At 57.1% G+C, this 27,548-nt stretch overlaps 1 protein-coding gene across 5 annotated transcripts in view; it reads right to left on the bottom strand.

Moving 5' to 3' along the window:
- Positions 1-2,623: 2,623 nt before the first annotated feature.
- Positions 2,624-27,548, bottom strand: part of KCNIP2 (potassium voltage-gated channel interacting protein 2) — a 43,739-nt gene continuing 18,814 nt past the window's right edge. Inside the window, exons 2-9 of one of the 5 annotated variants that reach the window (XM_088169242.1) lie at positions 8,333-8,432; positions 7,103-7,274; positions 6,640-6,709; positions 6,487-6,557; positions 5,847-5,954; positions 5,356-5,460; positions 5,056-5,118; positions 2,624-4,729 (exon numbers count right to left, since the gene is read on the bottom strand). In XM_088169242.1, the coding sequence (XP_088025368.1) occupies positions 4,682-4,729; positions 5,056-5,118; positions 5,356-5,460; positions 5,847-5,954; positions 6,487-6,557; positions 6,640-6,709; positions 7,103-7,274; positions 8,333-8,432 (737 nt within the window). In that variant the 3' untranslated portion in view covers positions 2,624-4,681. Of the gene's footprint in view, positions 4,730-5,055; positions 5,119-5,355; positions 5,461-5,846; positions 5,955-6,486; positions 6,558-6,639; positions 6,710-7,102; positions 7,275-8,332; positions 8,433-13,806; positions 13,943-19,091; positions 19,210-27,548 lie in introns of those variants that run through there. The other 4 variants (XM_088169241.1, XM_014885962.2, XM_014885961.2 and 1 more) reach the window with 4 other exon arrangements.

The following is a 27,548-nucleotide window of genomic DNA, read 5'->3' as shown; positions in this document are numbered from 1 at the left end:
GGGAGAGCGCGCACTGCGCGTGCTCGGCGGGGCCGGCAGCGGGAGGGGCGACGCCGCGGCGGCCTCAGGGCGCTTGCGCGGGGTGGCAGCGCGCGCCCGCGGCGCACGCGCGAGGGGCCGCGGAGACTGAGGGGGAAGCGGCAGTGGGACAGCACGCATGCGCCATGGGGTTTGTGTAGGGAAGCGGCGCCGAGGGGGAAAGGGGGAGATGAAGTGTTTACCTCTGGTCTGCGCGTGCGCCTCGCGGCGCAGCGCCTCGGCGGGAGCGCGCCTGCGCGGGAGCGGCGGGCGCGCGGGCTCCCGTGAGACGCGACCTACTTCTCGCGCTGCCCCGCAAGCTCAGCAAGGCCCGGCGCGGCTGCGGCGCGGAGGGGAGACCGAGCAGCTGCGGCGGGAATGCTCCGACCCTCCCGGCATGGCACGGCACAGCCTATGGCCTGGAGGTGTTTTCCTGCCTGGAAAAGGCCACGAGAATGCTGAAGGGTGGGATGTAAAGCCGAGATGATATCAGTAGATCAGAGCAGGGCTCTGAGGTCACACAGCATCTCCTGCTGCAGCCGCATGGGAGCATAAGGGACCCCAGGGCTGAGGTGAGCTCTCTTGTGACTATGGAGAGGCCAGCAAGGTGATCCTGGCAGCCTTCCCAGCACTGGGGAGACTGCAGCAGGCACCAGCCAGCAAGAAACAAGTTAACAAAGAGCTGCCAAAGCCCCAGCTCATGAGGAAGGGCTGGAGAACGCCTGCAGACACATCCCATTTCAGCCACGTTTCCACTTATTCCCACTGATAACAATTCAGGCATGACAAGAAACTGAAGCCGGCTGCGTTTCCATCAATACCTGTGCTCAGGAAGCTGCAGCAGAGCCGTGGCCAAGGGGCATCTCTGGTTACCATCATCAGGCCTAAGCTTTCAAAGAGCAAAAATAGAAATTGTACAGATACCCTAAATAGAAACCAGCTATGTTGTATTGATACACGAGCAGACTTTACAGAAGGGTTAGAGAGGAGAAATGCATAGAATCTGGGTGGAGAACACACAGGACTTTCACACACCTCCAGAGCTAGGCAGTGACTACAGGGTCACAAAAGACCCCGTATGAAGGAGTGTTCATATCTCTGATCATGGCAAAATAATCCTACAGTAACAGTTCTCCCAGTGTTGGAATCTCATCCTTTTACAAAATACTTGTGTTTCTAGGCAGTATTCAGGATGCTGCCCCAGGCTGTATCAGCTGCCTCATCCAGTTGCTCAGCTGTTTTACCACATAGCTACTATTAATTTTTCCTCTGAAAGCTGGGGAAAAATCTGTCTGGAAACAACACAAGGCTGCCCTTTTCCAAGGATCCATCAGCTCTTATCTCTCCAAATGACTTGTCTGTCCACCTTTAAATGCCACTTCCTAGTAGCAAGGCTCATCCAAGCCCTGGCTCACACAGCAGCTTCTCACAGTGAGCTGAAGGCACACCTTAAAGGATCCTGGCCCCCCTGCTCTCAGGCTTTTCCTGAGGTCCTGTTTGGGGGAGAGCTAAACAGATTATTTTTGACTCCCAGAGATGCTTCCCCACTCCAAAAGCTACACTCCCTACATAAACCTTTTCCCATCTGGTGTGAGAAGGCTACGGCAGCATTGGAAGGCTGAGCCCCACAGTGCTGTTTTTCCCATTATCACCTCAGCCTCTCTCCTGCCCTTCACCCTGGGGACAAGGACCCAAGGGATCCCATCAGTGGCTCATGGCATCCCTGTGCCACAAGAGGGCACATCAAGCCCTTGGATGTCATTGCCCAAAATAGCAACCAGCCCAACAGAGCTCAGGGGATAGGATATACCGGGAAAAGTGGGTTAGAGGGCAAAACGTGCTCAGGCCCATTCATACTGACATATACAGCCCTGGGTGGTAGCCAGCAGCCCAAAAAGGTCCCTGGAGAGTCAGAGGCTTTGGAAAGATCAGACTTGCTGCCTACCCAGTCCCACAGTGGTAATTCCCCCCACAGCCAGAGCCCATCCTTTTAAGATATTTGGTCTCCAGGCAGCTCTCTGCACTGAGCTTTCAGTTCCTGGACAAGACTGTAGAATGCTGGACCATTTTGCTGTCCCACACCAGGTCTATTGTGCTCTTTTTCTGCTACTTTCTTATGTTTACTTAATTTCTCCCAGTTCTCAATGCTGGACTTTTCCAACAACCAGTGCTTGCCCTAAAGAAAAACCCCTTCCCAGTCCACACCTACTTCCTCAAGGTGGCAGATGACTGAGTTCCTGTTAGCTCAGCCTTAAATGCTGCATCATAACAAGGGTCACCTGTTCCCAAGCTTGGGTCCACCCAGCAACATCTCTGACACACCTAGCAGCCTGACTCCTGAAATGTGACACACTTGATGTAAGAGCTTTCTAACCTTAACACCTACAGCCTCTTTAGCAGGGGAATGTCTGTATTTACAGGAGCATCAACAGCATAGCTAAGCTCAGTGTGCATCCTGTCCCCCATGCAACCTCCCAGAGCACCCATGCAGAGCATCCTGCAACCACAGCACCCCAAAAAGGATACCAACCCTCTGCAGAGGCCCCTCATTTATCCTGCCCTCCCATCCCAAGCAGCTGACAGATGCAAAGACATAACAGTAGTGTGCATAGCGATTGTGGTTAGATTTTATTGGTTTTTGTTGGTTTTTTTGTTTTGTTTTTTAACTCATATAATTACTATAATACAAAATATACAGACTGGAGATGCCAAGCGGGTTGTGGGTCACCATGCCCCAGGGCAGGGGGGGTCACACCATGCGACCTACAGCGTGAGGGGGGAGGTGGCAGGTGCTCCACGTGGCAGCGAACAATGGGTACCCCAGAGAGCTGGGAGGAGGGAGAACAGGGCCAAAGAGATGGACGGGTAAAGGCCCTCCCACCCTTAGGAGAATGCAAGTGGGAGCTCAGCCCCACAGCAAACTTGGGAACAGATCTGTGAGATGAACGGTGCGTTGAATTAACCTAAAAAACACATAATGTCTGTGAGATAAATAATGTGTTGAATGCGCCTAAAAAACATGTGATATCTGCAAGGGCTGGGACAGGGACAGTCCCCCTGGGAAGCAGCCCCGTAGCTTTGGCTTAGAGCCCCAGAGGTTAAATTCTAATGTCTCCAACCCCAGGGGCTCAGCCTGGGTCTGGCCCAGCATGGGTGCTGATCCCAGACATCACAGATCAGGCCAACCCCAAACCACCTCCGGCTAGGGATACAGAGAGTGAAGCTACTCTCCCTGGGGCTGCCAGGCCTAGGTACATTCCCAGTGCCTGTGAAGAGCTGCTGGAGTTAGCATGGGATCATTAGCCCATGGGCATCACTCTCCCAGCTATGACTTGGAGTGGTGTGCGGGCAGGACAGGCCTGCCTGCACACATCCATCTCCAAGAGCTGATGGTGAAAAAAACACCCAGGGTCCCTGTCCCCAAGGTCCCCAAGCAGGCTCTCACATGGCCGTGCTGGGAAAAGGAGAAGAGTCCCCTGCCCCAAGGTGACCCTCCGGCCTGCCAGCAGCAGGGAAGTGACTCCTGCCTAACCCCAGCCTCGACTTTCTCCTCCAGGAGCTGCCAGCTCAGCCACGTCACCAGCACAGGGCTATGCCTGTGGGGACACTTCTCTGCCTCATTGCTCATTCTCCAGTCCCCGGGGCAGCAGGTGGGCTTGGATGGGCCAGGGCACAGGGGCAGGGCAAGGTTAGGGGCAAACAATGCCAGGAGCATGGCTGTGAGCCCTATGGGGCCAGAATGGCCACCAGAGACCATCTCCCTCTTCCACGTGTCCCCATACACTGGCTGTCATGTCCTCAGGAAGGGTTAGAAAGAGTGTCTCTCCACTGGAGCCTCAAAGTGGATCTCTGGGGTCCCCATGTGCCAGCACCCTAAACCTGAGGGACAGGGGCTGAGGTTGCAGCTCTCCCAGCCCTGCATTGTTCATCCTGGGGGAGAAGTGCCACAACAAATCACCTCCCCTCTGCCCCTGTCAGGAAGAGCCTTGAGGGTCTAACCAGGATGCCTGGGATCAGGGGATGCTCCTCATAGCTCATACAGCAATGAACTCAAGGGCTCATGTCCTTCTCCAGGCACAGCCCCTCTGCCCACCCACTGGCCCAGTGTCAGGACAGGGAGGGTGGCTGGTGGCTCACAGTGGATACACCAGACATGCTTCCCACAGCAGGGCACAGCCAGGGCAGGGGAAGAAGTCAAGGCACTGATTGTGCCCATTGCAAGATTTTATTGGTTTCTAGACAGTGTTGCTGGAGGATTTCGGCTGGAGCCAGGACTGGGGGCTCCTGGGGCTGGGGAGGATCAGGGGAGGCGAGCTGTGGCTGCACAGGGTGGTGTGCAGGGGAAAACCTCTATTGCAGCCCAAGGATGCATCTTTTCCACCGGGAATGGGTACAGGGAGGTCCATCCAGGTGAAATTCTCATCCTGTGCCAGCCATGCCCATGCTCCAACATCTGGGAGCACCTGCTTGGGATTCCCGGAGGAAAGCAGAGCTGGGCCAGGGGAAAGGGAAGATCTCGGCGCTGACTGCATCTCGGGGAAAGAACCCCTTTCCATGGGGGTGTCTATGCAGCCAGAGAAGGGGAGTCTCAAAGGAAAAGTCGAGAGAGAAGAAGGTTCTGGGCCCAGTGTCAGGAGAGCTCATCTGGAGGCAGGTCCGGGAGCTAAATCACGCTGTCGAAGAGCTGCATGGATCGCATGATGTTCTCATCCTGTCAGGAGCAGGTGGGAAGAAGGCACGTTGGGCACAGAACAGCAATCTGGGCAGTTCCCCCAAACCTGGCTTTACCCTCATGGCAACTCTGGCACATGGGAGAAGAGCCCCAGGGGTTACAGGCAGTTTCCAAGCCCTTCTGGGATCCATGGCTCTCCTCATCTGTATGAGGAAGCTGGCATGGGTACAGTTGCCAAAGCAGAGCTCCAGCCTTGACCCTGGGAGCCCTGGCTTCACCCCCTCTCTGCAGGAAGGAAGCAGGAGGGACAAAGGTCCCCAAGGAACAGGGAGGTCACCTAGCTCAGAGGTTTCTGTTGACTTTACCTTCTGGCAGGACTCCAGGAACTCCTCGATTGTCACCACGCCATCCTTATTCCGGTCCATTTTCTGCAGACAAGCACAGCACAGGGGGCATAGCAGGGACAGCCCCAGCCCTAGGGAGAACCTGGTGCCCCCTGCCCACATCCCACAGGGGCTAGACACAGTGCATCCCCGGCCCCAAGCATGCCCAAGCACCAACAGGACCAGCACAGCCCTGCTTCATCCCCAGAGTGAGGTGTTTTCTACTGCACCCACTGCAGCTCTGTTCTGCAGCTCTGCTTCCCCAGGATGTACTCAGCTCACCTGGAAGAAGTTCTCCACATGCTCCCGCGGTGCTTCCTCCCGCATGGCCGGGTAGGTGTATTTGCCCATCATGTCGTAGATGGACTTCATGATGTCCAGCATTTCCTGTTGGGAAGGGGATAAGGGTTGCAGTGTCAACACAGAGCTCTGCCTCCACCTGGTCCCCAACCCGCACCTTCTTCTTGATGCTCCTGAAGGACCTGTGGGGTGCTCAAATGTCTTTGTGCTGGCTCTGTGCACAGTATGGGGCCATGTGTGCACATGCATGTGCAGTGGAGCCCCAAAGCTGCACACCACTCATCCACCCTCCATCCCAGAGTCACACCAGTGCCAGGGGACAGGAGGGACATTTGCAAAGCTGAGCTCAGTTAAATATTGATCCACTGAGCTCTCCTCCAAAGCTCAGCCAATACCCCCGAGTTCTGCCCTGGTCCCTGCCAGGTACAGACTTGTGCTGGCCCTGGGGACCAGTCTGGATACTCCCATCCCACCTCTCTGGTGATGCAGCCATCTTTGTTCAGGTCATAGAGGTTGAAGGCCCAGTTCAGGCGATCATCAATGGTGCCCCGCAGGATGGTGGACAGCCCAGACACAAAATCCTGCAAGGATGGACAAGGCAGGCAAACAGGAGTTACAGCCACAAAGGGCATCTGAGACACAGAGGGTACGGCCCTGCTTGATTCTCCTGCAGAGAGGAACTCAGCCCCAAAGCTGATGTGTCCTGGGCCTTGGGGCTGACAAGGTGAAATGTTGGGTATCAAAAAGAGTTGAGGGAGAAAAAACTGCTGAACCCCATACATTTCTCACACTACTCGCTTGGGTCGCAGCAACCAAAAGGACAATGTGCATCATGATGTGCTGTTCAGCTAAAGCCTGAACAAGACCCACTCATGGCTGTGTTTGCCGGCCTGGGTCCCTACACAACCCTAACCAGAAAATACAGAAAGCTCCTTTTTTTTTGCTTTTCATTGGTTTTCTGTTGCCCCTGGAAATTTAACAAACACCACTAGGCCTGCAAAGCTCTTCATCCATCTGCAACAACAACACTGCTGACTCCAGCAGTGGTCCCTGGAGGGATGTGCTCTCCTTGTCCCACTGCACCCCATCATCCCCTCCTGGGCCACAGCTCACCTCAAAGCTGACGGAGCCATCATGGTCAGTGTCGAAGGCGTTGAAGAGGAAGGTGGCATAGGTGCTGGAGTCTGCAGGGAGGCAGACAGCATTGGGGGGTGCCCCACAGAGGCACCCATGTGTATGGGGACAGGGATGGGGATGGGCACTCACCTCCTTGAGGGAAGAACTGTGAATAGATCTGCTTGAAGTTTTCTTCATTGACAATGCCACTTGGGCACTCCTGCCAGAGCAAAGTCACAGCATCACTTCCACATTGCAAAAAAGGGCTGAGCACTCCCTAAAAACCTGTGGTTCCCTTGCCTTGCCCCCAAGCCCTGTGCACCTAGAGGGGTGGCTAGAAAGGCTGCTTGGAACATCTCCCTTATTTTTTGGAGTGCCCCCCTCACTGGAGGGGCTCTGAATCCCAGGCATCCAGGAAGGGGGCTCTCTGCACCCAAGGAAACAGAGTACAGGATCAGGTCTCCCCACTGAGCTCCCTGGAGGTAAGATCAGGCTGTAGCCCTATATAAACTTCAACCCCAAGGTTCCAAAACCTTTCACAAACAAAGCACCACTCCGAGGTGGACATAGCAGCAGAGGTGGGGGTTATTAGAGCTGGTCAAGGGGTACTCACGTTCTTGAAGCCTCGGTACAGGACCTGCAGCTCTTTGCGGGTGAACTTGGTCTGCTCCTGGAGCTGCTCCAGCCCCTCGGGGCGGTGGCAGACGGTGGAGAGCTCAAACTCATCCTCAACACTGTCTGCAAGGAACCCAGGGGAAGAGAGGGTGGCTGAGGCCAGCACTGTCCTTCCCATCTTGTCATGCCAGGGGGCAGGAGAGGCACCTTGCACAGCACACACTGTCCTCTCACACCTGCCCAGGCTGACACATTTTTGGGATGCTTTGCTTCCCCCCCCAGAAGGGGACACTCACAGACAGCCTGGCTACAGACCAGAGACTGACACTGGGCAATAACCTCCTCCAGCACAGCCCAGGCTGGGCACAAAAAAGGTGTGAAAATCCCCCAGTGCTGAAACCCTCCCTGCCTGCCCTTCTCCTCTCACCAGAAGAGGCATCTGCCCTGTGGAGTTCAGACCCTTGATGTCCTGCAGCACCAGGGCTCACATCTAGCAGGAGAATTGCCTCTCAGAACTCTCAGCCCCAAATGCCCCCTTTCCCCCAGCCTTTCCCGATTATTTTCTGCCCACTGTGCTCCCACCTTTATCGACGGCTTCTCTCCACCATCTTCCAAGCTGCACAACCCCTGCCTGAAGCAACCACCACCCCTAGACCCCACTCAGCCAAGAGGGGCACACAGCAGATGCTCCCTCTTCATGGGACAGTTCAGACCCTGCCTCTTCATACTCACCTTTTCCCAGGGGGGATTGGCTTGCACCGCGGAGCTGGGAGAGATCCTGACCAGGAGCTTGGACTCAACAAGGAACCAAGCACACCCAGAACAGGGGGTTAAGGGACTCTGCACTCACTCCCTGCTCAGCCTCTTTCATCGCCCCATCACACCTCCATCTCCAAACCAACCCTAAACTTAGAGAAACAACTCCCCACCCCTTAGACCAGTGCCGGGAGGGCCCCGCTGCCCCGAGCCAGCTCTCAAGCGGTTCTTGCCGCTGTGCATCCCGTGGGAGCCGCTCCAGGGGGATGAAGAAGGAGAAAACCAGACTGTGAGCAGGTAAAGACAGAGGTGGGTGCAGAGCCCATGGGATCGGACCCCTCCAGGGCAGCCAGGATCCTGACAGCCAGGGCAGGGGAGAGGTGGAGGCATCCCCTTCCCGCAGGCAGGGCCAGGGCGGAGAGCAGGCAGCAGCACCGCCGGGACAAACACACACAAAGGCAAGAAGAAGCACTTGCTTTCACTGAGCGAGGGGATGGATTTGGGCCGGCAGCAGGGCAGCAGTTTGAGGAATCGCTGCTTCAGCGCTTTTTTAGTTTGGACTGGCGGGTTGCCTGGAAGAAAGAAGGAGTCACCAAGCAGAAGAGTTAACACAGCATCAGCCCCCGGTCCCGACGGGCAGCAGGGTTGGGCACCCGGCGCGGGGTGATGAGAGCAGAGGCAGCACATGCAGCATGAGGCTGAAGGAGCAGGAAGGCTAAACCCAGCCCAGGCTCTGGTCGACCTTCCTGCTCAGCTCCAGGACAAACCCAGCACTGGAGTATCCATCGTTGGGAAGGATGAGGACAACCCTGCTACCCACACCCAGCGCCTCTGTGCACCCCCATCATACCAGGGTGCACTGGTGACTCCCAGGAGCAGAGAGTCAGGAAATGGCAGGGCCAGACTCTGTCCTTTAGCCTTGAGGACAAATACCTGCTCCTTGGGGACTCTCTCCGAGGGGCTCCGCAGGGAGTCAAGGTAGAATGAAGCCCAAGAAACAGCCTGTGGCTGAGCCAGGGCATTGCATCCTCCCTAAGCTCAGGCTGGGTTTGATCCTGCTGGCACCCAAGGGCTGAAGGCAAAGCATGCACTGGACCCCCCATGCAGCCCAGACTGCAGCATGCACCCCCACCCCAGTGCAGCACTGGGACCCGAGCCCAGGGACCTGCTTTGAGACAGCCAGAAGGGGAATGGGGCTCAGGGCTTTGCCTTGGCCAGGCTACAGGGCTGGGTGAGGGACTCCCCATACCAGCCTGGCCCACGGCCATTGCATCCGAGTCACCTTGCATTAACAGTAGGTTCCCTCACTGTACTGACCCCACTGCCACCCCCCTGTTCCCCCATTTGGGCCCCAATGGTTTCACTCAGCCCCATCTCTCCCAGCTGGTGTTGCCCCATGGCTGCAGACTCCCTCCCTCCCTTCCCCCACAGTGCCTCAAGCCAGCAAACTCAGCACAGGACTAACGCTGCAGGTAGGGAAAGGAGGAAGAGGAGGGGATGAAGGCCATGCTGGGCTCCAGCCTCTGAGGGGAGGCAGATACCAGCATGGGGACAAATGGGACAAAAGGTGCAAAGTCCCTTTATGGCTCTGATTTGTCACTTTGTTTGGAGATATCCAAACATCCTGTACATCTGCAAGCAGCAGGTCACAACGCCTATGCATCCTGAGCCCTGGTTTTGGGGTTGTTTTTCTAGGGTTCTAGCAAATAGCTGCCAGAGAAGCCCTTTCTCAGCCTTGTGGGGCTAAGCTGAGCCCCAGATGCCAGGAAAATGGTGTTGCATGGTGCCCAGCTCCAGGACAGGGACATGGGTCTGCATCCAGCAACCACTTCTAGGCAGGTTGGCCCCAAAGTGCCCACAGGCAGAACCTGGGACTCTCTGAGCTCACACCAAGGCAGCTCCATCATTCTAGGGGATGGAGAATAGCTCCAGGAGGTCATGAATCCAGCAGAACATCACACAAAGCCACTCAAAGAGGGCAAATTCTCTCCAAGGATGTGGCATCCACAGCAGGGTGACAGTGAGGTGCAAACGTATAGGGATGAACAAACACATCCTCTGGCATTTGTCAGGGGGTGACAGGGGCAAGGGTGAGGACTAGGGTCTTGGCATTGGCAGAATAGCACAACCTGGCTCCTGTCTGCTCCAGGGTTTGCAGGCAGGTGAGGAGAGAGGACTTTTCTTTCCTAGAAGTGGGCATCAGTTGTACATAAACCATTATTTTGTCACAGCTATGACCCTTCCAGGGCCTTCATTTATAGAGGGAAAGGGAAATTGCACCTTCCAGCCTTCCAAGGATGCTCTGGGGCCAGGTCCCTCCAGCAGAGCTGAGCTGTGGGAACAGACCTGACAGGCAGAAGTATCCCCTTTGCTGAGAGGGAAGGGACAGGGTGGGCACAGCAACACCCAATGCCAGGGTGATGGAGCCGGGAGGGAGCAGGGCAGGAGGGAAACCACACAGCGAGAGAGATGCAACAGAGAGTAAACTGTGGTTGGACTCACAGGGGCAGCAGGTATAGGCACGTGCAGTAGGTCAGGTCAGGTGCAAGTTACACTTTAGTTTGTTATAAAGAAGGAAAAAGAAAAAAAATAAAGAACATGGGTGTTTCTTAAGGAGGAAACCAAAGGGGGCCCAATTCCAGGGTCCCCAGGGCAGGGGAAGGAGCACATTCAGCACATGCAGCTTAAAAACAGGAGAGGGATGACCAGGACTGGGGTTTTGCTGTCCTGGCTTTAGTGAACACAAGGGCTCTGCTGAGTAGGACACACCACCCTCTTTCTGTCCCCAGCATCCAAACCACAAGCAAGCCTGGTAGCTCCTCCTTGCTGGGAAACAGCTGTGCCCAAAGATGAGGAGCAGAGCCCAAACATGTGCTGCACATTGCAGCTGTCCCTGCCAGCAACAGCTCCTTTTCCAGATGCTGCTCTGCTCTCCACCCTCCTGCAAGGGCCATCCAGAGGCTGGCACAGAACAAAAAGGGCTGGCAGTGTTTTATCTGCAGCTGGAGGTCTGCTGGGTTAAGTGGCTTGTCACTTCCCATGCATCACTCTGCAGCTCGGCAACTTCAAAACACACAAACACACACCAACTGAGACTCCATCCTTGGGTAGCACCAGAAGGGGAAGGGATTTCCCATCCCCACCTCCATATGCTGTTGAAATGAATGCTGAAGGCTGGCTCCAAAGATACCTACAGTGGGTAGATCCCTGCCCCCAACGATTGCCATCAGGATGGCCACAGACCATTTTGTATCGAGCCACCAGCAGCTGTTGTGTCCTTGGAGGCTGGATCCAGCCAATGCCACCATGCTGAGGGTTACCCAGTGCTGGGCTGACACCCCCTTCCCATGGAGGACCCAAGCCTGGGCTGCTCTATGGTCTCCCCAGAGGAAAACTAGGAGACAGAGGCAGTCAGATGCATAACAATGTCCCTGTCCTCCCATAGAGCCACAGCCACCAGTGCTCTCCCAGCGACAGCTGGATGGGGAGACCAACCCACCCCTTCCATGGCACCTCCTGCTAGAATACACCCTCAATAACAAACCAACAGGTAATGCCAAAACTCCCCCATCACTCTCAGTAACCTGTCAATAAATGCATGATCATGATGGGTGGAAAATGTGTATCCCACGACAAGACCGCCCCCTCAGCGTCCCCAGCTCCAGGGAACAGCACCATTCCAGGAGGGGAGCAGAGCACCAGCAGCCCACCAGCCATGCAGCACCCACAGCCCCTGCTTGGCCCCGTGGGCCAACACAGGTTGCCCCATGGGTGAGTTGACAGGTCAGGAGTAGCTGGTATCCCAAGGCTGATCTGAACCCAGCTCCCCTAAAACCTGTGGCTGACAATCATCCCTGTGCAGGGCTCAGCCACTCAGGGAAATACCCAGCCTCAGGCAGTGCCACCAGCCACAGCTCTCTGGGGTCTGCAGTGACGGTCAACAGGAGGAAGAGTCTCCCCAGCCACCCTGGGGAGGTCAGGATGTGTCCCACCAACAGCAGCTCTGCAAATTACTCTCATCAGTCAGCAATGCAGAGCCAAGGGTAGCAAAGGTGCCAGACAGTCATCCATCAGAGGAATGAAATCACAGCTGGCATCTCCCAGGGCCAAAGAGTCCCTGCTCTGGGTGTGGGACAGAGCTGGGAGCAGCAAAACTGCCACGCGAGCTGCAGATCGTGGGACAGCAAAGGCTCAGGACCAGGATATTCCCCAGTGCCAGAGGGAGAAACAGCTGCACAGACCTTGTGCTGAGCAGTCCTGGGGGGGACTGGCCATGGGCCAGAATGGGCCACAGAGCCAAGTGGGGCTCACAGCACTGTTGTCCCCATTCCCATCCCCAGCCTGTGACAGTGCTCCCAGATATCCTAGCTGTGCCCAAAGGAGATGCTGCAGAATAATAATTTCTTCAGACCACACCATGTACAAAATGTTGCGAGCAGGGTACAGGATACACATCCCAAGAAATAGTGGAGCTCCGGGGCTCCCAAATGGAGCAGACAAAGCTGCAGGACTGGACAGCCATATGCATCTCCCTGCTGCAAAACCCACACACAGGGACACATCCTGCCCCCATCAGCACCTCCTCTGGCAGCAGGAACCAGTGCATCCAAGGTGCCAGAGGAGCTACCCAAAAAAAATGCCCCAGCAGAGCACCAGCTCCTCTTGGCTGCAAGTAACGTATTCCACAAGAGAGCTAGTGCTCTGCATATCCATTACCCAGATGCCATCCATACCCTCCACAGTAAGGCACAGGGACAAAGTGGATGTTCTTCAGCCACACCCCAGCCAGGTGTCAGGGAGTTCAGGGACATCCTCCATCAGAAGAAGATTGAAAGCACCTCCTGGGCACAGCATCCTCCTCTGCTCCCCTCCCTCTGCTCTCCTACTAGTTGCTCTTCTGATCACTCCTGGCCACACACCTCCCATTCTGAGATCTACCTACCCAAGGGGATGTGATCGGCAGTCCGTTCATTTCACAGCATTCCCAGTGCCAGCAAGGAGGCAGAAGGGATGGAGGCAAACCAACCCCAAAACGTATCATGCAAAATCTATTGCCAGCCCTTTGTCTGAGCTGTGGCACAGTAGAGGAAGGCAGCCAAAAGGAACAAGGCATCAGCACCACGCAGCCCCCTGCACTCCCACTCTCATCAGGCACAACCAACACGTTGTGTATCCATTGCTCTGACATATTTTGGGTTCTCTTCTTTGGCCACATCCAACCCTATCCTCAGTACCCACTTGCCAATCCAGGAAGCTCAACACCCAGAGCATCATCTTCTTTCTCCAGCCCAGGCATAGCCCTGTAGGGAGGGCAAAGGGGCTCTTGACTCTTTTCCCATGTTTTCCCCATAGCCACCAATTCCTGTAGCAGTGAGAAAGCTTTGCCCTGCATGGTGCTGTACCCCACATTCATGGATGGCTCTTTCTTCCCAGCTCACGCTTATCTCCTCAGCCTCAGTTACCTGCAATTCTTTTCCACATCATCTGACAAAGCCCAGCCCTCTGCATCCCATTGCCCTGAGACTCCAACAGCCCAGGCAGTCTCCATCCCCCAGCACCCCACACATCACTGTATCCCAGTGCCTCAAGACCCAGATATCCTCCACCCTAATGCTCCCAGACACTCTAAATTTATAGAATCCTGCACCCAGCACCACACATTCCAATGTCCACAAATATTCCCACCCAATATTCTAACACTCTGAAAGGCCCCCAGACACCCTCACTTACGCAGCTCCCTACACCCTAATGCTGCCAGATATTCCAATGCCCCCCCCTGCACACCCCCCATTAAAAAACAAACAAACAAACAAAAAAGGCACTAAACCACACTAATTCTTCAAAACCTCCCCTAAGCACCCTACAGCCCTTAGGACAGGAGGAGCATCTCCACCACCCCATCTTCATCTCATTGCAACCCCATCCCCATCCCTGTCCCCATCCCACCTCCCCTGGTCAGGTCGATGATGCCCAGAGCATGGAGTATCTTGAGGCTGGAGCAGAGCAGCAGGATGATGCCCACCGTTTGCAGCCCCTGCAGGTCCCAGGGTGCCTCAGCAGTCGCCATCCCCCAGACACACAGCCCCAGCCGGCAGCTGCTCTGGCAGCAACAGACCCAGCAACGCAGGAGAGGGGAGGGCAGGGGAGGAGAGACCTGCCTTGGCCCTCCCTCTTCCTGCCCCGGCACCCTCTTGGGTCCCTCGGGAAACCCAGGCTGCAGAGAAGGAGAGCCCAAAAAACTGCCCAAGGGACTTAGGGGTCAGCTCTCCTCCAGGGCACCCTGCAAAGGGGTGCAGAATGGGGACCAGTGGGTGCAAGGAAGTGGAGGACGCTCAGCCACGCTGACTTCCACCCCAACAGCAGCTCGTGGTGACACTGGAGCTGAGCAGTCTGCAGGGACCCCCGAGTTCATCACACACTACTGGGATGCTGCTGCCACCAGCCCGGGGACCAGCTCCACCCAGGAAATCCCCTCTGCCCCATCACAAACCACCAAACTTTCCTCCCAACAGTATCCCCACCTTGCATGGCATGAGTTCCCTGCCTTGGAGCTCAGCCTCATCCACTGATCATCTCCACAGACATCTGCAACCCTCATCTCTTCCCTCTTGCTCTGGATCTCTGCACCAGCGAGTCAGTCACAGCCACAGCTCGGGGCTGCCAGTCCCGCGTATGCTGCTTGCTGCTGGAGGGAAATGTGCTCCACAGGGTGCAAATGTTCCCCACAGCAGGGAGGGCAGTATGTCAGGAACAGCCAGGGTGGGTACTCCCCACAGCCCACCCGAAATCCTGCTTTAAGGGCAGCAGGACAGAAACTCCAGCCTGGCAATAATGGTTATTAGAAAGTCACTTTCAGACAGTTGTCTATGCATCTCTCATGTAAAAGCTGCTTCTGATGTGGCCACCTCCTGCCCCAGCAGTACAACAAGCACCAGGGCTGGCACCCATGGGAGAAGATGCTGTAGCTAAGCACAGATGGCACATCTGACATCCCAGTAACTGCACTCCAGGGACCATGGACTTCATACACCCTAGAGCCCAAGTCCAGGGCACTTCTATTCCCACCTGTGCCCAGTCCTGGGATCTAATCCTGCCCCTCACAGTGGGGAGGTGAAGGAGATCCCATTGAGCTCCCACAGCACCCTGCAGCCCAACACAACCCTGCACTAGAGAGTCACAGCCTCTCCCATTGGACTTGAAGGTTTTATCTTCCACCAACAGAGCAGGACTATAAAGAAGGGTGGACCTAATAGGCTCCTTTGCTCTCTACATTTCTTGCTTTTTCCCCAGCCTGTGATTTTCTCACCTTCCTGTGGCTGAGTGATCTCCTGCCCTCCATCTGCTGGCTCAGAGCCCATGCTGGGACAGACTGGGGGTCCTACTCCATGTCCAGCTGGGTCTCCTTGCTCCCCTCTCCAGGCACATCAGCAACAGTAAAAGCAAATCAGGCCAGAGGGAATTCGGAAGGAAGCAATGTGAAAAGTGATTAACACAAGGCCGGAGGGAGAAGAAATTCAACAAGCTAATTAGGTCTGGCTGGGCTGAGCAGGACGTGTCACCATGCAGCAGCAGAGGCACAGGGTGCACTACAGGTACTGCAGACCTTGGGGAGCTCAGGACTGCTGGGAGAGCCAACCCTGCCCAGCCCTAGAGCCAGCTGACAAACCTGCTCACCCTTGGAAAGACAGGGGTGAAATCCACTGCACGTGGGGAAATCTCTGGTGGAGCTCAACATAGAGAATCCCAAACTTCAGCCTGGAGTTCCTGCAGCTGCGCTGGTCTAGATTTCAATGCTCCAAGATCTACTCCCCTGCAGCAAGCTCACCTTGACCTCTGGGGTCTGTCAAACCCACCAGGCTGGATGACACCCTGAGCCCAGGGACCAAAGCATCACACCCCAAAGGGTCAGTCCCTCCTGCAGCCAAGAGGCAGCACTCCTGCCAAAGAGGTTCCTGGAAAGCAGGAGGAATCAGGGCTTGGCACTGATTCTCCATTGGAGTCCTCTACAGGACTTTGCTCTCACCAGCACCTTGGAGATGCTCACTTTCTCCCCTCTCCAGAGGGATCCTCACCCTGAGCCAGCAGAGAGGTGTCCATGCTGCTCACTGCCACCACCCTCCCGCCTGGCACCTTCCAGGGTGCCAGTGGCACCCAGGCGTGATGCTGCTCCCTCCCGCTTCTCCTCAGATTCTGGAAGGGCTTGGCAGCCTCCCAGCCCTGCTTCTCTATCCATATCCTGAGCTCTACAGCAGCAGCAGCCCCCAGAGAAGGCAGAGGCCAGCATACCCCATGTTGGGGGCTCTCCAAGACACCCCCAATCCTGCCTGTCCCCCAGCATGTACCCTGAGTAGCCAAGGCAGGAACAGCCTCGGGCAGGCACCAATTATCCCGCCGACAGCAATCTGCAACTTCATTTAATATTAATCTGTGGCTGGGCTATGCGGGTGGCTCTCCCGCCTTTTCCCTCCCACCATCCCTCCTCCCAGCCAGGACCGATTGCTCTGCGCTGAATTATTGATGCTGCACTTCAAGAGACAAAATTGATAGCGTTTCTCTCCACCTGCCCCATCCTGAGTGCTTGGCCAAAGCAGGGTCTCAGCAGGGGTCGGAGAGCCTCCGGCATGGCTCTGCCGGGAGATGTTCAGGGCTGGGGAAAAGCACGATGGCACAGGGCACGGGTGGGATGACACAGTCCATCACTGATTATCCATCTGGTAAACTACATCAGTTCCAGCATTGATCACCCTGGAGATCCTGGAACACAGTGCGCTCGTGGGAGATGCTCCATTGCTGCTGCCAGACATTGGCTGTGCCACCAAGGCTGTGGCAGGGTCCAAGAGGGTACAGTGCCAACCAGGCATAACAAGGGGTTGCAGAGAGTCAGCACTTCTGCCCAAGCCCTTTCTCAGAGAAGTGCCTGCTCCAAATGAAGGATGAGGTGCTTGAGACCTCATCCAGCAAGTCTGGAATTCCCCCAAGATCTCACTGCAAGATGCTCCCACTGAACCCTTCCCTCAAGCTTAGAGGGGTTGGCTTGGTCCCCTCTGGAGCTGCTCCATTCCCAGTCCATCACTGTGGTGGCACGGCACAACCAGCACAGCCTGGGCAGAGACAGAGCAGCAGGGATGGGGCAGGGAGAGCGTGGGTCAGCACCGGAGTAGGGGAAGCACCGCCGGCAGCATCGATTGCCCCAGAGCAGGTGGCAGAGCCCTGTGTCCATTAGCAGACCCAAGCCATTAGTGTTTGGTTTCAGGCTCTTTGTGGTCTCTGGGCTGTCACTGTTGACGGGGCCATGGCTTGTAAACAACCCCTGCAGGGGACACAGTATTTTCCAGCCCCAGACACTGCCTGGGACCTTCCCTGGAGAGGAAAATCCTACCTGCTGCCTCTCAAGTCAAGAGGGGAAGTAACCTATGCAACAGCACCTCACCCCAAACCACTGCCATTCACACACAGGACTCCTTGTAGAACGCCCAGGGCTCAGCTTACCTCAGCCAATTTCTGCCCCTTAAGTAACATGTTTCCCTCTCCTCTGGGCACCTTCAGGCAATGGGAACAACTGCTGGCAATCTAGGGCACCTGGATCCCATTCCCTCCCTCACAGCTGGGGCACATCTCCAGCCATGCCAGAGGGAACTGCAGCTTCTCAGCATGGGAATGGGGGTGGAGGGGGACAGGAATGCCCCTGTTCCTTCTGGAGGGGTGACAGATGACCCGGACAAGGCTGGACACAGGACACCGAATCACCAGCATCCTGCTCTGGCCCATGCTAGGGCAAAGTCAGTTGCAGATGGACAAGGAGTGTGCCCCAGGAAACAGAGGAGCCACACAAGGCAAGGAGTGACCCCTGCCTTGTCCTGAGCCCCTCATCAGGGCTGCTGCAGGGACTGGAGCAGGCTCTGTAGGGACTGGGGGCTCTCTGTCTCCATTTTTTCCACTGCCCTGGGAGCTGTAGAACACCTGCAATCAATGCCACTGATTTTGGTCCAAAGCTTCGAAAAGCTACATAGGGAAGCAAAAGCTTTCCTGGGAAGGAGGAAATATGGTCCTAGCACCCCCAAATCACCAGCAGAACTCGGGAGGGGAGTCCACCCTGGGCACATTCAGCATGCCTTCCTCTGGCACTCACAAGGCAGGATGTCTGTCAGGTCAACTCCTGCCTCAGTTTCCCTCCTGGTATGATCCACCTAGGAGTTCTGCTGCTGGAACACAGGGACTGAGCAAGCAGTTAAGCAGTAATGAAAACTTCCATCCATCTTTCCTGTCCTGGGATAAGGTTCACAGGATCAGAGGGAGAGATTACCCCCGGTCTGCCTCCTCCCTCCCTCCCTATCCCCAGGCACAGCCAATCTGTAGGTGCAGTCTCGGGCTGCTGTCTGCTCCACTGCCTATGGAAGTGAGCATTCACCACTACACCCAGCCCGTGTGGGAGCCAGTGCTGGAGAAGCACAGCAGAGTATCCCAGGGTACAGGTGGACCAGGGAAACTGTCTGTGTCCTCCTCACCCTGTGCATGCCCCGATGCCAGGGGCGAGGCAGGCTGTAGCATCCTTCAAAGAGGTGTGTGCAGGCATGGGCGGGGGCTGGGCAGGGCTCAACAATCACTCTGACAATCCAGGGAGCACCCAGCCAAGCAGTCCTGACCTTGTTCCCACCATGCACAGTCCCCCAAGCGGATCCAGGCTCTGCCAAGTGTGTCCCGTGCAACACCACTCAGCACCTTGCACAGCCCATCCATAGCTGGCCAGCTCTCTCTGTGTCCCCCCACCCTGCCCAAGGGCCACAGGGAGCTCTGGGGAGAGCCAGGAGCAGGGAGCCCGGCATGCACCCATCCTGCCTGAGCCTGGCTGCTCTGCAGACTGGAGCTGAGTCCAACACCTGACATGCAGGGTGAGGTGACCATGGTCTCTGGTAACACCTTGCTCCTGCGGAGGTGCTGGAAAACACCCTGGTGCCCACATATATGGTCACACAGAGTCCCAGCTCACAGCACCCAGCACACATCAAAGTCACCTCTGTACAGCAGACACCTTGCCAGCCTTGTCCCCTCCCTACATCCCCAGGCGCTGGGACAGGCAGTGTCCTTGCGTCCTACGCCCCTACAAGCAGCCAACAGACACCAGGACTTTCTCAGGGATGCAGCAGCCTTGGAGCATCCTTGGGGGCCGCTCTGGACACCCACCACCTGCCCCTAATGTCCCCGGAGGTGACAGCACCACCCACACCCGTTACCTTCCAAGGACACAGGCTCGAAGAGGCCAAATTGCTCCAGCACCTTGACGAAGAGGACCAAGACCACCAGCACCGCAATCATCTCAAGGCCTTCCAGGTTCATGGTGGGGGTGTCTCATGGCTCCTCACCCCTCCACCCCTCCCCACCACAGTCCTTGAGCCCCCTCACCCCAGCACCTCAGCCGCCAGACCATGCATCCCCAGGGACACCCGCCTGTGTCCCTGGCGGGGGTTTGGCTGTCACCCCCTACTCAGGGGTGACCTGCCATCAGCCATGGGCGAGCAGGGGTCAGCACAGGGCTGTGGCAGGAGGCTCAGAGAGCCACAGCTGAGAGCCCAGGCAGAGAGAGTAAGAGTGGAGAGAGGCCAAGTGGAGGGAGGCGTGGGGGGTGGCGGGATGGGGGGGTCGGAGGGGGAGAGAAGGCATGCCCTCCCATTCCAATGACACCACCTCCATCGATTTGCTTAATGCAGTTGCTAAGGAAACAGGCCACAGATATTAAAAGGCACTCAGTTCCCAGGGGGGACACGGGGAGGGGCAGGACGCTGGGCAAAAAACATCCAGGATGGGAATGACTCAGATTTGTCCTCTGTGCCCCAGACATGTCTGCCCCATGGGGACCAACTTGGCTAAACACCTCAACATCTCCCTCCTGGAGAGTGTCTGGGGCAACAGCTCCATCTGCCCCATTTCCAAGCAGGCAGATGGGTCCACCTGTTTTGCTGGGAACACCAAGGGAAGAAGGAGAGCAGGTCTGGGAGAACAGGCTGGGAGCAGAGGCTGTGATGCAGGATGCCCAAGACACTGCCAGACCCCTAAACGGGGCAGCAATGAGCAAGAGAGGAGGAGATGCAGGGGCTAGGGACCCAGCCAAGGTCACACAGAAGCTGGAAACAGAGGCTGAACCTGTGCATCTGAGTGCCTCAAGCACACATCCACACACAGCCAATTTAGCTAAATTTAGCTCCCCTGCTCTTTTTTAAAAGCATTCCAGCCCTTGCCTGGCTGTTTGATCACAAGCCACAGGGATCACTGGGGATCCAGGTCACTGCCTATCACCAGGGCTCAGCACCCTTTGGGGTCTTCCCCTAGGGAAGCTCCCCCATTGCTTCCCTCAGGGATGCCCTGCACTGCCCATCTCCAGGCAGACAATTCCCATATGACACACGATGCAAGACCAGTCCTAACTCCAGCACTAGTGTGGTAAGCAGGGAGCAGGGCTGTCCCCATGCCACTGCTGCCTCTCACCCTTCCCAGTTCACCTCGGGAGCAAGGCTAGCTGCCACAGCTACAGGTGGAGTGGCCATATCCAGGCTATGGAGCAGACCCCCAGCAAGAGCTCCCAGGAGGGCTGCCTCACACCAATCTCCCAGGAACCCCCATCTCCAGCCCAGTAGGCTGCAGGTTTGTCCCCTGGCAGGGGATGGAGAGGGCTGGTGTCTCAGTTCCAGCTCGTGGCATAGCCTGGCTACCTCGTGGCTCCATGCCAACAGGCTTAGCATCTCCTGCCCACCTGGGGCACGCTCCCAAGGTTATTCTAATACCAGCAGAAGATGCCAGAGATGCATCAGAGGCATCTTGGGGAAAGAGCTGAAAGTCTTCCCTGGGGAAATATTACTCAGTCTGGAAGTTTTCAGACCTGGCATTTCCTCTTCTTGGAAAGATCTGAGTTTCCAGGCACTGAGCCTGAATTTCATGTGTCTGCCTCCCAGTTCTGTCCTCAAGTCAATCCCTCCGGGCTGGGCTGGCACAGACCTGTTGCACTCTTGCAGGAAGTTTCCCACTGATGTCAACTGCATTTTTACAGCCACTTTTCTTGCTGAGCCCATTACAACCCATCCTCTCCTCAAGTCTCCAGCTGCTTCCAGTGCCAGTAACTGTCCTGCAGACCATGAGTCTATTTTTGCAACCTAGTTTTGGCTAGAGAGAGAGAAGCCCTTCCAGCCTTATCTAGAGGGTTTAGGGCAGCTTCTCTGCTAAGGGAACCAGCTGAACCCATGTGAATGGACTGTTATCAGCCCCTCATATGTCTCTGGCAGCATCGTGGGATTCTGGAGCTGAAGGGTACAGTGGCAGGTCAGTCACCGAGTGACAGCTCCCCCACCTGCCCTTGTGCCTCCCCCATGCTAGCCATCCTCCCCAGCAGAGCAGTGACAATTCTCCCACTGGCTGCCATATCAGGATTACACATTCCCATGCCAGAGCCATTAAAAAAACACTCCATTGTTTGCTGCCAGTATGACACAGAATCCCGCCAGGACCAACACAGAGTCCCATGTCCCAGTGCTACACACCGTGCCCAGCTCCCAGCACCCCCAGACTCCCCCAGGTTTCTTGCCCAGAGCATATTCCCAGGGCAGTTCCAGATGGCCTAGGTGTGACAAAGGACCATCCTTTCACCTCACCAAGGTCTCCAGGGATGTTACTCCATCTGGAGCTGCCCCCAGGATGAAGGAGACACATAGGACCACATGTGGGATGTCAGCCAGACCCACAGCTGCCTGCAAGATATGTTCAAGAGCACATGTGCCCTGCCAGAAGTGTGGGACAGGGCTTTGCCCCCCACCTTACTGAGGGGCATCACTCCCAGGGGCTCCTTGCCCCTGCAGCCAGTCAGCATTTGGCCATGCTGTGGGAAGTGCCTCAAGGCTCTGGCTGAGCTGTGCAGAGAGAAGTCTCACAGATGGATGGAGTCATGCACACCCCGAGCAGGAGAGATTCTGCACGTCCCCAGACACGTGAAGCCAGTTTCACCCCTCCTGCCCCACTGCTTGCCTTGGAGTCTCATCCTGCAAACCTGCAGCACTCACATCCCACTGCAGCAGGGCTTGGAGAGACCCTTCACTGGGGAAACTGGGACCCCCACCACATCCCAGAGCTCCCCGACACACTAGCTGAGGACAAAAGATGTGGGTCATGCCCAAAGATATATCCAGAGCCCCAAAATGCAGATTGAGGCCCGAGCATAGTTCTGGGCACCCTACAAGAGTGGGGAGCTCTAGAGAGTCCATCCGCATCCCCGTCTCACAGCGAGGGGCAGCAGTACCTAGACATGCAGCGTGGTGGACCCTGGGGTAGTCCTGGATACAGCCCTGAGCCACAGCTCAGCGCCGGGGCTGCTCTCACACACAGCGGAGCAGGACCACGGCCAGGAGGAGCTCATGAAGTGACTGAGGAGATGGAGGTCTCCCAGCGAGGCAAAGAGGGAGTCCCCAATCCACCTCTCCCTCACCAAGCATCTTGCTCGCCTCACTGCTTGGTTTGTGGAAGCGGCCAGGCTGGGCCATCCTGTCCCCCCATGTCCCCAGCCCCGTACCTTCAATGCCGCTGATGATTTTGAAGCAGCGAGTGGTGAACCAATAGGAGATGAGGAGGAGGATGGCAATCAGGGAGGCATAGAGCAGGCTGTCGTTGTGCAGGGATGTCCTCTCCATGGCTCCATGCCCTGTGCCCACTCGTGCCCCCAGCCAGCCCCGCTGTGCTATCTGGGGCAGCCCTGTCCCGGCAGTCCCCCTGCAGAGGAGCCGGCCACCGCGGGCAGGGAGGCGGGGGGCCGCCCGGGCAGGCAGGCAGGTAATTGGGAGCGTTGTGTGAGAGCCAGGCTCCCAAACCAATTACCTTAATTGTGCTCAGACAGCACATGGCAAACAGTTAAAAATAACCCTCCTGGCCCGGGGGGAGAGTGGCACCATCAGCCAGGAGAAGGAGGCAGGGGGCAGAGAACAGACGGGGAGAACACATGTGGAGGTGTCTCAGTGCCATGGGGCCAAGCAAGGCATCGCCACAGCCCAAGGGCTGCTCTGAGTTCCCTGATGATCTTGGGATCCTCAGGACTCAACCCCTTGCTGCTACACCACAGGTGAAGCTGGGAGTCCTGGAAATGGGGCTCCCTAGGGAATGATGCCGCCAGGATCTCTGCTGACGGCTGTGTCTGTCCTTGCTCCAGACATGGGGCCTTGAAGGAAGGTGTCTCTGCAGTTCTGCCATCCTGGAGAGCTGAGTCTGGCAGAGAGGCACTGGCATCTCCTTGCCTCTGTCCCACAACAGCACTTCCCCAGGGATGTCTGTGATCAGCATCTGTTTCTCTGAGCCTAGAGTCAGAGCCAGCCAGCCTGGTTCCTGCTCTGTGATGCCAGGTGCATGTAGATAGTGCCACTGTGGGCTCGAGCACACTCACTTACAGATCCCAAACCTTGAGGGATTAGCTGCACCCGTGCCTGAGATGCTTCTGGCCCCTGCACGGCACTTGGCCTTATCCCCTGCCCCATGCGACATACGGCTGAGGGAGACACTGGACCCAAGTGTTCCATCCCAAACCCTTCGCATGCGAGACGTCCCATCTCAACCCCACATCCATAGCCAGGGGTTGTGGCCACCTGAGTGTGAGTGAGGAGTACAGCATTGTTCCAGCTATGCCCCTTTCCGGGAGCAGAATCCAAGCATCCCTATCCGCCCTCCCTTCCTCCTTCCATCCCTTCTCACTCCCCCAAGATCAACGGCTCTGAGGATCCACAGATGACATAGGACAGGCAAAGTGGCCCTGCATGTGCCCATGGCTCAGCATTAGGGAGAGCAGCAGGCCCTGTAACCCTGCTCCAGGACCAGGCAGCTCAGGCTGGCACTGAGTCCAGGCTGCCTGTCCCACTTTGGGCTGTGACACTAACAGCCATAAAAGCACCCACCACCCAGCCACCCTGCCCTGGCTCTCCAGTGCTGCCGGCAGCACAGCCCTGCCACACAGCTAAATTTAAGCACCTCGCCAGCCACCTGCTGGGTGGTATATAAATAACCCCTGGATTGGGGTTTATTGCCCAAGAAGCAGCTCCATGCACACAGCATGCCACAAGCACACCCAGAGCCATCAGGTAACCAGGTGGCTCGTCCCTGTCTCCATCCTCCCAGCACTACCAGCAGCTAAGGATGGGGAACTGCCCCCCACTGTGGGATGGAGGAGATGGGGATGGAGCAGGGCAATCATCCATCATCAAAGAATCTGAGTCTTCAGGAGGGGACCATGCACCTTGACCGTGGCCAGGATCTGCCCTCCTTGAGAGCCACCCCTGTGGCTACCTCTAAAGTGCTCTTCACCCAGTGCAGCAGGATGACTTCCACGAAATGTGCCATAGGACCTGCTGGGCCACAATGAGGTGATGGTCCCTGGCCACAGCTGGGCAGCTGCTGCCCAGGTCCCTTGGGTGCTCCTGACCTGCTGGGGGCCCAGCCTGATGGATAGGAATTTCTCCTCTTTTTTGGTTCTCGGGGCCATCATCCATTAGGGAGAGTTAAATTTAGGTTAAAGCTGATCTCTTATTACCTTGCTGCTAATCAGAGCGCGAGCAGATTATTAATAAGCACATTAAAATATTGGTGAAATGCTATTTTTGGGAGGTGAAGTCACAGTTTTAATCTGGTTAATTGATTGAGTCATTTCTCTTTGCCCTCTCTGGCGACCCGTCCTTGGCTAGCTCCCCAGGGCACCCAAGCCAGGGGGCTCCTTGCCCTGGGCCCACCTGGTCAGGCACCCAGTGCCTTCTGCAGTGAGCTCCAGGGGACGTCCTTCACCTGTGCAGGAAGGACAGGGGTCACTGCCCCCCAAAAGAGAATGATGTGGTAGGATAACAGCTACTGAGGGGTCAGCATCTTGGTGACCCAAGGATTGGAGCAGCAGCTGGGGAGGAGGGGAGCTGCAGAAGGGACAAGGCTGTGCAAGCCCCACATCCCACACCCAACTCAGATCTGCCCAACTTTGGGTTTCACCCCACTTTGGCTTTTCTCAGAGCTTGGGAGGACACCAGGAAGACAGTGAGGGTAGTCCCACGGCCAGCCATGCCCTCTGTATCCATCTCAATCCCATGCACACCCAGCAGGCTGTAGGGAAACCCCTTGGTCCTGCTCAGCATCACACATGGTCACTCCAGAAACCCAGTCCCAGGGGACACCTGCTACAGTCCCAATGCCATAGTACCCAGCTGTAAAGCCCTGGACACTGGGAGAAGGACCTGCAAGATATCCGTGCAGCTGGTGGGGTTTGGGAGCATCCCAAGGTCCCATTCCCTCTCTGCTCCATCACCAGCAGCTCTGCCCTTCATGCCTTGGGCTGGACACAGCTGACTCATCCTCTGCCCCCTCCACTCCAGGCAAGTTGGCTGGTGCCCAACGGAGCCAACTAGCGGGGATCGACCTGGCACTTCCTGTGGCACACCCAGCCTCCAGAGCCTGGCATGCTGCTGGGCTTAGGGGACTGTCCCCTGCTTCAACTGGGAGCCTCCATCCCAGGGCTTGGGTCCCTGCTTGTGGGCAGGAAGGTAACATGCCAGCTGGGCATGGCTCACAGCTCATGACCTGGCTCACAGGTCAAATATTGCTCTCACATCCCACCCTCCAGGGCTGTGCCAAGTGCATCTCCATGCTATCCCTGCATTTCTCTGGCCCCAAGGACAGACACAAGCTCTAGAGACCCAGGGGTTTTCCCAGGCAAGGAGGGGACAAAACCTGGGAGGGGTTTTCCAGGCAGGCTGAGTCCTGGCAAAAGCAGTGCAAGTCCCAGCCCTGCTCTGAGGCGTGACGCTGCCACATTGGCCTGACAAGGCTTTCCCTGCACTCAGAGTATGGTGCATCCCTTCCCAGCACTGTTGGGACTCAGAGGGGCAGCCCAGTGGTCATCAGCAGGACAAGGCCATGGAGATGCCAACTTTGTCCCTTCACAGGGACACAGGGACAGAGGTGGGAGTAGGGCACCCGGGTTCCCAGCACACACAGGCCCATGATGACTCCCGGAGAGGTGCCCACTGGGTTTAGGAGGTGGTTCTCGAGTCACACCCAGAAGAGGGGGTTCTGGGCAGCTGGCAGGGCAGTGCAGGGGCAGGCACAGGGGTGAGGGTCCTACCATGGCAGTGACAGCAAACCAGGAGCACACAGCATGAATCTCTGTCCCCAGGACCAAACATCCCAGGACAAGAGCATGGGTAAATGCAGCACCAGGGTGTGTCTCTGCCCTGGCTCATGGGGCACACACAGGGTTTCTTTGTCCAGCTAGATGGAGGGCATGGCTTCAGCCCCAGATGAGTCAGATTCCTTGATATGTCAGGAACCGTCAGACCAGCTGCAATTTATTTGTACAGCAGTTCTTGCATGTTCCACTTTGCATCAGCCCCCTCCCCAAATACAACGTTCGCCTCACCCCAGGTCCACATGGGGCCTTCAGGGGCTTTTGTTGCCTCCTGGAACCATCTTCAGCTTTGCTCCACGCGGAGCTCAGTGCAACCCCTCCACCAGAGGCTGAAGCAATCAGCACCTAAACAGCATTTCTCCCCTCCCCAAATAACCCCACAGAGCTCACCACACAGACACCCCCTCCCACAGAACAGACACCCCGTGTCCCCCAGGGCGGTACTTACCTTGGGAGAGAGTCCCGGTGACAAACTGGTAGAAGAAGCGGATCACCCGGCCCAGCTGCCTCTTGCAGCGCTGCTGGCAGTGGCTCATGGCTCCAGCTCCCAGCGCTGGGGAGGGACCCAGCCGCACCCCCTCCCGCTCGCCAAGCAGCCCCCCAGCTCCTCCGAGCAGCAGCCGATGCCCGGGGGAGGACCGAACCTTCCCGCCCGGGGCGAGCCTGCGGGCATCGGCGTCGGGTCCAGCCCGGCGGAGCGGGCAGCGGCAGCGCCCGGCAGCGCGGCAGCCGCCGGCCCCGCTCCCCGGCGGCGGGCAAGGGAAGTTTTGCGCGGGGATGCTCCGGTGCCGGTGGGCAGTGGGACAGACGGTCCGGCGGCTGTGCCCCTCCCGAGGCTCGGGCTCACGAAAGCGGACTGCCCAGAGGGAGCGGGATGTCCGGGTTCGCCCCCCCCGGGCCGTGCCCTCCCGCCGGCCCCCTCCGTGCCGCAAAGTTGCGGGGAGTGGCGGGGAGCGGCGTCAGGGTGATGCGGGGTGCCGGGGAGCACAGCGGGGCCAGCCAGCCCTCCGGCAGAGGCGGATGGACGCCTCCCTGGCTGGCAGAGCCTCGGGTTGCCCCTGGCTCCTGATCCGCCCCTTGGCACCAGCTCGACCCGGCACTTCACGCCCCGGCTGGCCGGGAACCAGAGGCAGGTTGGTATGGCAACCCGCAGACTCCACAGGTCCCGCTGACCAATGAGGCACCGCTGCATCCCAGGGCCGCCTCTCTCCAAGAGCAGGCAAGGATGCTCCTTCCGGAGGGAAGCCGGCACCGAGAGCATCCTGCATCCTTGGGCATCAGCCATCCACTCCACAATCAAGTGTTGTGAGCATCCTACATCCCTGGGCATCAATCCTTCATCACTGCAAGTGTCCTGCATCTCCAGGCATCCACTTCTGCTAGCTCCACATAGGGGAGGAGACAAGGATGGATGCAAGGATAGGAGGAAGAGGAGTCAGACTCTGAGACCACCCAGGCTGAGAGCTGCTCACTCCAAAGCTCAGCCTGGCAGCGAGTTGCTAATTTG

This window comes from Sturnus vulgaris, chromosome 8, assembly GCF_052056855.1.
Source record: "Sturnus vulgaris isolate bStuVul1 chromosome 8, bStuVul1.hap1, whole genome shotgun sequence".
NCBI lineage: Eukaryota > Metazoa > Chordata > Aves > Passeriformes > Sturnidae > Sturnus > Sturnus vulgaris.
The sequence above is the reverse complement of the archived record's forward strand: the minus strand, read 5'-3'. Positions and strand labels throughout refer to the sequence as shown.